The following is an 11,107-nucleotide window of genomic DNA, read 5'->3' on the forward strand; positions in this document are numbered from 1 at the left end:
ACCAGCCAGCCCCTCTTCCTTCCAGGAGTTGGGTCATTGTCCCTGTGGCTCCTTAGTGTCCTCACAAGACTTATCTAAAACTATATAAAAGAATAAGGAGAGTTCCTGAGGCCTAAATCTCTGGGAATTAAGATGGGACATTCACACAGGCGGTGCACTCACAAAACAGGGAGAGATGGACATGACTGTGAGATCCCAAACTATTAAGTACAGAGCTTCTCTTTCCTATATGACATGTGGCCTCCTGCTTGATACTTTCTGGTCCCATCTGATTCAGATTTTAGGAACTGTGTACTTAGAGAGTTTTTCTGTAGTGACTCAGAGCCGAGTTCAAGCAGCAGAGAAAAACAAGAGGTTGGAGAGAGCTGCTGGTACATGACTTTAAGGCTCCTCGACACCACCCTCTCCATATCTATTTAATGCTCCAGTCGGGGTTTTAGGTAACTGACCTAATGTTCAGTATGCCATATGTTAAAATGGCCTCTTAGTGGCAAGACTTTTCTTTATTTTTAAACCCTTACCTTGGTTTTGGTTCCAAGGCAGATGAGCAGTAAGGGCTCAGCAGTGGGATTTAAATGATTTGCCCAGAGTCACACACTTGGGAAGTGTCTATACCCAGATTTGAACCCAGCACCTCCTGGCTCTCATCCACTGGGCCACTTTGCTACCCCAACTTTGCTTTATTTTTAACCAATTTTAGAAATGATTTCTTTTCCCCTCCCCCCCAAAAAACCAAACAGGAGATGGTCTAGGGATCAAAGACAAATAAATAAATAATAAATAAATGCTCAGCGGCAGTTGGCCCAAAGGAACACTACTGATGATTCAAGTCCCATATAGCCAGTCCTATCAATTGGCATGCTGCCAAAAAGTGGACCATCCACCCTCAGGGAGTCCTGCCAAGTAAGTCTTTCCTACCTGCCTGACAGTGGGCAGATATTGTGCTGCTGCAGTGCCCTGCCTTGTAGGCTCTTCTTTACACAGGGTGCTCCACATAAGCTCAAGGTATTCAAGTGCATGCCACTGTAGAGGGGGCAGGAGTACAATATTCTGTTTCTGCTTTAAACATTTTTAGAGGGATGACCATGAGGTACTTTCTCCTGCCTGACCTGGATGCTGCAACAAGGTTTGCAGAAATCTTTTTTACCTAGGTTTGCCTCATAAATGTGTGTGAATGATTTTCACTTCAAATTCCTTGGAAGCATCCCTAAACTGTTTGCTTTAAGCTTGCTTTCCATCAAGTGTTATAAAGACATTGCAAGGACTTTTGACAAGTACGTGTTTTGTAGAGTCTTCAGTGACTCAGTGGTGCAGTTGGTTTCAGTCTTTGTTATTTCCTCCTCACTTCACCTTTGCCTTTCTAGCTTTTAAAATTTAATTTTTAAATGTCTATTATTTACCTCTTCACACTCTCTTCAGCAATCTCAATCAGTCCCACAGCCACAGCGTCTTCTCCTTTACAGATGACTCCCAAAGCTCCTTTTTGATAACTCCCATGATCTCCCCAGCATCACCTTGGACTCAATCTTACATAGAACCGGGCTTATTCCTTTTCTCCTAATTCTTGAATTCTTGACAGTTTCTGTCCATTCATTCCTATTTCCTTTCAGAGTCAATCTGAACTAGACCATCTTCTGCCTCTTGACCATGCTCTGTGCTTTCCTCTCTTTAGACCTTTAATCCTGCCATTCTTAGTTCCTCTAAAGTTTCTCCCTAGCCCTCCCCTCTGATAAATTCCTGCACATTCTCTAGAATCCAGCTCAAAATGTCTCATTCATGAACATTCCTGATCTGTCTTCCCTCACTAACTTTCCATAGTAGTCCTTTTGGGGGATGTGAAATATCTTAAATTTTAGTTGTCTCTGTTGGTGTTTTAATTGCCCTATTAGACTGCAAGCTTCTTGAAAACATGGACTGTGTGTCTTCTTCCACCTCCAACCTCTTATGAGCACAGTGTTCTGCACACACTAAGCCTATGAGGAATTGAATTAAATAAGATTGAGATGAGTTTGTTTCTTCTAAGGAGGGGGGAAGAAAAGCTAAGAGGCCAGGGGAAGGGGATGCCCATCAGATCATTAGAAATCAGTAGTTGTCTATGAAGTACTATGACCTGTAGCATAATAGGTAGATCCTATTTAATGTGCCTATCCACTTTGTAGAATTAGAGCAGGCATTTGACTCAGTAAGAGAATGTTTTTACTCACACAACCACTAAAAGCTATTGAAAGGCTGTTTTAACTCCCCTTCTTTCTCTGTCCTTTCTCAATATCACTTCTTTCAGAATGATTTTGTTATTAATGTTGCAAAACAAAAAGCTTAGAAATGGCTTCTCAATTCTCACCTTTCTTTACTAGAGAAAAATACATATTCATATTTGCCTTATGGCTCATTATTTTATGGTTGAGCACCTAAGAGGACTATTTAAACTATCCGTGCCATCATGTAAGTCCAATTCAGGCTAAAAAAAGTTAGTTCCCTTCTATTATTGAGATCCAGATTTGTTAAACTCAGCTTCTTCTTGGTGTATCCCCAAAGCCTCTCCTCTCCAGATGCTTCCCTGTTTCTCCACTGGTTTATTTAGGGAGGGGTTGTACACCAGGGTCATGTTGTTGGTAAGCCTTTTTTGTTTTAGCCATTGCTTAGAACTAACTAAGTTTCTTTCTCCATCTCTGATCCACAGAAGGAAGTCGATGTGAAAGAAAGATCTGTTTTTGACATACCTATATTCACAGAAGAATTCCTCAACCACAGTAAAGGTGATTGCTTCTGCCTCCTGGCATTTGATTCTTCAGTTCTGTGGCTAGATAGTTGTCCTGAGGAAAGCAGGGGACTTCCTTCATATGGCCTCCCGGGGCTGTGAAAGCATTGCTAGCAAAGTCACTCTTCATCCTGTGAAAGCAAGCAGCTTCTTGTCTATCCCCTGACCTTTCCCATTCAGGGTGCTGTAGGAAAGCTGGGTTTGTACTCCAAAATATGTTTGAGTGTGAGTCAAAGGGAATAATAACAAAACAAACACCATAGGTTTTTTGAGGAGGCAGTGGAGCAGTGCTTATGTTCTCCTGCACACTGATTCCTATTTTCTCTGTTCACATAACTGGCCGGAATCGCTGTCTAGAAGGGATAATGAAATAAAGTCAAGTTAAACACATCTTAGTTCAGATCAGTTTTGCAGCAGCTTATGAAAGCCCCATCTGACTCCTCAAAAGTTTAATATCTCCTATCCTCCTGTTTTTCTGGGATTGTGTCCTGGGTGCCTTCAGCACGAGAAGCAGAGCTGCGACAGCTGCGTAAGTCCAACATGGAGTTTGAAGAGAGGAATGCAGCCCTCCAGAAGCACGTGGAAAGCATGCGCACAGCTGTGGAGAAGCTGGAGGTGGACGTGCTCCAGGAACGGAGCCGCAACACTGTCCTGCAGCAGCACTTGGAGACCTTGCGACAAGCCCTTACCAGCAGCTTTGCCGGGGTGCCATTACCTGGTAAGAGTGACACCTTGCCCACTTTGCCACTTCTGGGCTGAATGCTGCCATTGTTTTGGGGGGCTCTGCCTAGAGGAACACAAGCAGCAGAAGGATTGAAAACATACTCTGATGACATTTTTGCAGAAACTCACACCTTCTTGTAATTTTGGCTTCTGTATGTCCATGATGACTTCTGTAATTCCCTCCCTATTTCTGAACTTTTGGATCCTCAAAGAAGTCTAGATTTGAGTATGTAAATCCCAAATGGATAATTTCTCTGCATTGTTTTGGTTTAGGGATAATTGTTTATTCCTCAAACACTGAACTGTTTTCTTCCCTGTGGAATTGATTGCAGTGAAAGTTAGGTGGTGCTACTGGATATACTGTATTGCTCCTTTGTGCTCCCTTTCTTTGACTTTGTGGTGAAGACCCTAACTGGCTGTTGGGCTTAGTCATCTTCTCAAGACCAAAACATCTTGTCTAGTTCTAAGTCTTCCCTGTGGCATAGGCCACATCAGTGATTATTACTATTGTTACTGCCTTTATCTGGAATTTAGAGTCAATTGGTCAGTCACATTTTTTCGCATCTTTTTCCTCCTTTAGGAAGTGGAGAGACCCCCACAGTGGATACCATTGACTCATACATGAATAGACTGCACAGTATTATTCTAGCTAATCCCCAGGACAATGAAAACTTCATAGCCACAGTTCGAGAGGTTGTGAACAGGCTTGATCGCTAGTGACTCGTAAGTGTTCTCTTGTTTGTGATGTCAGCAGTAGTATCAGAATCACTGTATCAGCCTACCAAGGTGGGCTCACCCACATTACCATATGGAAAGATATTTGTAAAAGAAATTGAAGCCCAGAAAGCAGTTCTTTCCACATAGTATACAACCAGTTAAAGGAAGGAAAAACCAAACTTCTCCTTTGCCTTTTTTGTTGAATGTGCAATGACTGGTGTTGGAGGAAAAGTTTATATCCATACAGAATATATCTACCATGTAAACCTTTTTGCCCTTTCATATCTTGTATCTCATTCTTAAAATGGCAGCTCAGTTTAAGAGGTAGAACACACCCTGGAGTCAGGCAGACTTAAGTCCTTTTTGGTCCACATTTAGTAGCATCATGACCCTAAGCAAGTCACTGAACCACTTGTTCAGTGGCTGAATAGCAGGCTGGTTCTTTCTCTGAATAATGGGTCTAATTCTTGTCAGACCTGCCTCTCAGGCCTATACCGAGGATTAAGTGAGATCCTGTTTGAAAGTGCTGGGCAGAGTCCGAAAACTCTCATTTCTTAAAGAACGGCTAGTAAAGTTTTTTGTCAAATCACTGAATAAGAGCAGGGTGTCAACTTGGGGAGCTAGCTGACCTCTCAGGTCATAACAGTCATAGAAAGAGCACTAGGCTAGGAATCAATGGTCCTTAAGTCACATTCTGGCTTAGCTCCTTTCTGCCCTCAGTAGGTGAGTGAGGTTTTCTGAAAGTGTTTTCATTTGTCTAAAAGATCACAAGGTCATGTAGTAGGAAAGGGATGGGCTTCAAATCCCCATGTGCTACCTATATGCCAGGAAGCAGATTCCTTAATCCACCCCCCACAAGCCACCCCCAGATGTTCTTCTCTTCCATTGGACTAGGTTGTTTGTAAGGTTTCTCTGAGCTTCTAATTTTGTGATTCTTAGAATCCCCACATTTTCCAAATAGCCGTGGGAGGGGGAAGTCATTTGGCCCTGGTTACACAGATAAGAAGTCTCAGAGCACAAATTTGAACTCAAGGCTTCTGATTCCCCTTATAGCATGTCTCCCATTGTGCCACTAATGGAAGCCCTAGAATCGAGGGACCCTTTAACTAGTCTTCCAACAGCATGGCCAGGCTTTTAGTTCATTACCCTATTAAGTTATTCCAGATCTGCTGACATAAAAATAATTGAAGAGTCCTTGGGTCAGGCTACACACATAGTTGTCTAGATTTAATGGAAGCACACCTTAAACATCCACACTCAGTGGGGACCAGATCAGGAGTTAAAGTGAAAATTTTACTTTGCCATTTTCACACTAAGTCTTTATTACCATCTTACCAGGCATGTGGATCTACTCCATTTGCATGTATATGTAGCCCAATAGGGCTTGTGCCTGGAGTGGCATGAACATAAGAAAATAAAAATGCTGCTTATGTGTCTGATAGGGCACTGACTTGGCAAACGAAAAAGATAGGTGTGCCTGTCCTATCTGGCCATGCCCTGTGTTGGTAACCACACAGGGCAGTTTGTTATCCTTCACTGTCAGCTGGTCTTTGATGGGGAAAAGAGTTCGTGTCCTTCCAATAAGTAGCCAGATGGAACAGACTGTACTTTGAAGAGAGGGCCTGGGCTCCCTGTAGAACCAAGAAGTGGCATTATCACGACCGCTTATGAAGGGAACAGCTTGTAAATCCAAGCCTGGGATTTTCAGGAGCTCATCATCCTTCTCATTTTCACACAGTGTTTTCAATTAGCACACTTAGAAGCTTAAAAAGAGAGAGAGCTGGGAGGGATTGAGGTGGGAGATTCTGAAAAAAGGCAATAATTGATAGCATAGTCGCTCCTCAGGTCACTGTAGGGCAATTACTGTGGGACAGAAGGGGAGGTGACTTCTTGTTTAGATGGTGTTGCCAACAAGACAGCTACCCTATAAGTATGCCATAGAAAACCCAGAGCTTAATTTTGCAAGGTATTACCCACAGCTCTAGCCTACAGATATTTTGAGCTGAAAATATGAACTGTTAGACCACTCCAGATTCTTAGCCTCTGGCCACTCAAATATGACTAAGAATAGCTATCTCTACTCCCACCCCCACACCCCACCCCCAAATCTGTCAGATGAGACAATTACAAAGACTGTGATTAATTCTAGCTTGGCCTCATTATACAAATATGTACAGACAGCTAGGCCTGATGTCCCCAGCATTCATGGTGCAATTAATTACTCTGACACTAGCTTGGCAGAGGTTTCATCCACTATTAGGAGCTTGTGAGTGAAGGGCAGTTAATGGTGTGTAAGACCAGGCATGTCAGAGGATCAGAATGCCATAGCTGCAGAGATGCTGCTCTGTTGGCTCACTCCCTAACTTTACAAAGGTGGGAATTGGGGCCCAGAGAATGCAAATCATGAGTCTGTAAGGTTAGAGGCAGATTCAGGACCTGAACCCAGATCCCCAACACTTATTCCCATACCTTTTCAGCACCAGAAATTTGAGAAAGTACAGGGATCAACAAAGGAGTCTTTGCATCCTCTGCAAAGTGGGAGGTCAAGAGAAGTGATCTGAATAGACATTTATATCTGGTACTAAGACAACCACAAATGGCCATCCCCAGGAGAGATGGAAGGTTTCTGCAGGTTAGATAGGACCCAGCCCGCTGAGAGCTTACAGGTTTCCCAGGAGATGAGGCATCAAGGCAGAGAAGTACACTTGACAGAGGCATTGATATGACAGCAACAGGGAAGGTCTCAGGGAGAAGGCCATTAACAATGAGGGCTTCTGGGAGAGTGTAGCATTCCAGAGGGCAACCTCACTTGGTATATTTCCATAGACACAGAAAATAAGCATGACCTTGGCTATCATAGCAACTCATATTTCTATAACTCTTGAAGGTTCTAGAATGACATAAGAAAGAGCATGACCTGAGTAGGATAAACAAGTTTCTCTTCCTCTCCCTGTGCCTCAGTTTTCTCATCTGTAAATGGGAGTGATAACAGCAGTGCCAACCTCACCTGTGTGGTTGTCAGAATCAAAATGAAAGTGTCTGTGAAACACTTTGAAAACCTTAAGACATTGCTTCACTTACACTTGTAATTATTATTACTACAATTCACTTTTTCTCTATTATTCTTATGAATTTGGTGTAAGTATTATGCAGGTGAAGAAATTAAACCTCAGAGTTGACAATAATTTGCCCAAATTTATTGGTGCATGTCAGAGTCAGCATTCAAACCTAGGTCTCTTGACTCTGAGCTGGTGCTTTTTCCCTGTGTTACCCAGAGGTTAATCCTATGCGTGACACATTTTTTAGGCATACAGCCAAAATGGATGTATCGTCTGATGTCAGATGATTGGAATGGTAAATCTTTGTTGCCCATTCAGTACAGATTTCCCATAGTATTTCATGTGACTGTTTTTATTGGAATGCATGTTCATAGTTTTAGGTAGTACTTATTTTTAGATCATGTACACCCAACAAATTTCTCTGTATTCAGACAGAAGGGACATTTATAGTTGGAGAAAATTGGAGTTGGTATAGACTACACATTCCTTGGCCTGAAACACTACCCTAATTTTAGATCACTGGACTCAGTCCCTATTGGCAGCTTTTCTCTCATCATAAGTGACCTCAGACTGGCCTCTTTGATACCCTCACTGTCCTTGTGCAAAGGTAAGGTCATGCCACACTTAGAAATGCTGCCGTAAACACCTTGACACAAGTTACCTTGACAAGTTACCCGTGCCTTAGCCAATCCTCGAGACTCATTCAACTTTGTCCCTTCTTATTTATTTTCCCAGGAAAACAGGAAACCAGCCTCTTAGGCACAGAGCCCTGTCTTTTCCCAAGAGATGCTCACCCCTTTCTGTGTTATCCTTGGCTTTGTCCACAGGTGCTCTGGCTCCAAGATGTTCTGCAAGTGATTTCTGCTTGTGAGGAATCAGAAGCCATGATGGAAACAGACTGCCCAGGGGCAGAAAGAGGCTGCATTCATTCCAGCCTCTCCCACCCCTGGAAAGCCATAGGAACACCCTGAGGTGCGTTTGGAAGCCCCCTCCACTCCTCAGTCCTGTCTGAGGTTCTGAGAGCACTCAGGCACTCTCAGGGCCTCAGCTTCCTCTCATTTCAGTTTCTGTTGCAGAGAAAAGGCAAGATTCCTTCTGGGACCACAGTGAATGGGCTTTCCCCGCCCCTTCCACTTTTGTTTTTAAGCCATTAGGTGTCTTCCTCTCCCTGCATTCACCCTACCAAAGCCACCATCTGTCTCTGACATCCTTGCCCTTTGCCAGTCAGCGGTGCCCCACAGGAGAGCTTCTTCCCTTTTGCAGACACAATTTCCCTACTGCAACATGGAAACTATTGTTGTCCATCATTAGTGCCCTCTGTCTTCTGGCTGAAGTTGGATGGTCAGTTATTCTGCTCCCAGCCCTGTTTGAGCCATGGTTTCCTGTGTCTCTTTCCCGAGCATATGTAGTATTCCCAGGCCAGCAGGGCTCCTGCACCCCTTCTTTCATAGGAAGCACTGTGACCAAGGAGAAGGTTAGCAGAACATTGAGAATCAAGAAATCACTTGCCTTTTCCATTTAGTGTATTGAGAGTTGTCAACGTTTGATCTTTCATGGAAAGTGAGGATGTTTCTGTTTCTTTCATTTGTGCTGATTCACAGACTTGGATGAAAGACCCCTCATTTACAACATAGATTCTCTTACGCTGACAAATATGTACAAGAATTTCCCTTGCCTTCACCTTCCATCTGTAACCTTTAGAAAAACAAATTGATACAGAAGAGACAGCCTCCTGTTTTCTCCCCACAGTGATTTGTTTTTTAGCTGCAGACCAAGGAGATAAGGGTTTCCACCTGCTTCCCTCAGTCACTCACTGAAGCACAAGGAGTCAGGTGAATCTTGCCAGTGTTCTGTAGGGCATTTGGGAGGAAAGGTCTGTATAAGAGCTGCCACTGTGGTGCTCTCAGAGCCAGGGACACCCTGATCTCGTAGTTTCACTAGCTTGTCTTTCCAGTGGGTCCTTTGCTTGTCAGGTCTTCATGTCTTAAAAAAGAAGAGGCCCTCCACCTCTTGTACTTTTTTAGTTTGCATGGCATTAAGAGCCCTACTCATTGTGGCTTGGAAAAGCCCCCTACCAAGCAGCTTAGACTTCGTGTTCGTCCCTGTAAAAGACTGTGTCTGTTGTCTAAGGACCAACCTAGAAGCTGGCCACTTAGTGGTGAGTTCTCTAGCCATGGTAACCCAAATTATTTGGGAGCATTAGGATTCCCCATCCACACAATGCAGTTATTCAGTGATTAAAAGTGGAAGCCCATCATGGTCTAGTCTAGTCATGTAAACATTAGCCAGCTTTTAAATTTTGTGACAAGTAACTGATTGCTCCTCCCCTTCATACCTTTTGTCCCACTGTACGTGGTCTTGGTTCCATGCATGCCTTGTGTCTATTCTCAAATATAAATAAATAAGAGACTTCCTCCAAGGGGGTGACAGAAGCTTCATTAGAACTGTGAGCATTTCTTCAGGTACACAATCTTTCCCCACCTCTGGCCTCCTGGCAGTATTCCTCTCTAGCTTTCCAGCTTTGATTGTTGTGAAACCTCGTTAATAGTGCTTTTGTGACCCAGAGCAGCTGGCACTAAGGGCAGAGTTCATCACTGCTCCAATTAGGGATAAGATATGGGCATATGACAGTGGTGTGAAATGTTTACAGAATCACAGAGACTCACCACCAGAACCCCGCCATCCCCACACATAGGCTCAGAAGCTTCACCTGACTCTCAGATGGCCAGGATATAGCTCCTTGCTAACCAGTCAGGTACTTTAGAGCAAATTTCAATGTCCCTCTTCTTCCTCTTTATCCTCTCCCCCTCTAAGGAGCTCCATAAGATTACAGCAGAGCTTGAGCCCTGGTTTCTGTCTCCTGGTGACATAAATGTGACTGTTCTTATTAGGAAAACTTACTTCTGTTTTTGTTTTTTCTTGTCAAGATATGAATTGTCACCTTTTCCGTGTTACAGATTTTTCCTCATTGTTTAAAAAAAAACCAAGAAACAAAAAGACTCCTACAAGAGGCAGCTTTGGGGGCAGGGAGTCAAAAAAAAGATGTTTTCTGAAGTGAAGAAAAAAGTCTGTGTGTCTGTAACTCTGTCTGGAGTGGCTGAAATGCTAAGTCTTCTGTACAAGTGTCTTTGTAATTATGCTTCTAGATTTTCTTTGTTTTGTTCATTAGAAATTGATGTGCTTGCTTGACATTTGTTTCATTAAAACTTTTCAACATTGAATCTATTTTGATTACATCTTAACTTGCATTTTAATGAATGAAATCCTACCAGTGCTGCCTTTTGTCTGAGACTTTGTCAACTTTACATTAATCACCAGCACTGTTGAGGTTTCAAAATTAGTAATGCATTCATTTTTTCAGTTGCCTATTCAAAGGGTATCTTAACCTGTTGGTGAATTCTGTTTCTTTTCATATATATTATAGTAACATGGTGAGCTATAATTCCCTTAGCACTGGCAGTAACACTCCAGAGTCAAGCTGGAATAAGCTGATGACTAGATACAGCCTCCATGGCCAGAATTCTTTTGACAAAGAAGAGAGGGTATTTAAGACACCTGCTTCTTTGAAAGCACTGGGCTAAACAAGTTTCTGTGAGGAATTCATGGCCAGTTTTCACATGGGTGTTTCTGGGAATAAAGTCTAATCCTAGGTTCTGCTCAGTTTGGGGGCCTACATCCAAGTCCTCTCTGGGCCTGAGATCCCACCTGCACCACATTTGCCCTCATCTTGCTTGCCTCAGAGCCTTGTCCAGAGTATATTCGATAAAGAGGGCATTCAGTAAGCATTTTGAAAACAAAAGACTGTACAGGTCTAAGGTCAGTTAGTAGTGGTCAGCTGTCTTTTTCAGCA

The 11,107-nt window shown here is 43.1% G+C and overlaps 1 protein-coding gene across 1 annotated transcript in view; it reads left to right on the forward strand.

The window, feature by feature from the left end:
* The window catches only part of HMG20A (high mobility group 20A), a 75,018-nt gene extending 64,540 nt beyond the window's left edge, over positions 1–10,478 (forward strand). The window contains exons 7-10 of the mRNA XM_044659171.1: positions 2,681–2,756; positions 3,261–3,476; positions 4,062–4,204; positions 8,085–10,478. Coding sequence (XP_044515106.1) covers positions 2,681–2,756; positions 3,261–3,476; positions 4,062–4,198 — 429 coding nt within the window. The 3' untranslated portion in view covers positions 4,199–4,204; positions 8,085–10,478. The remainder of the gene's footprint in view (positions 1–2,680; positions 2,757–3,260; positions 3,477–4,061; positions 4,205–8,084) is intronic.
* The last annotated feature ends 629 nt before the right edge of the window (positions 10,479–11,107 follow it).

This window comes from Gracilinanus agilis, chromosome 2, assembly GCF_016433145.1.
Source record: "Gracilinanus agilis isolate LMUSP501 chromosome 2, AgileGrace, whole genome shotgun sequence".
NCBI lineage: Eukaryota > Metazoa > Chordata > Mammalia > Didelphimorphia > Didelphidae > Gracilinanus > Gracilinanus agilis.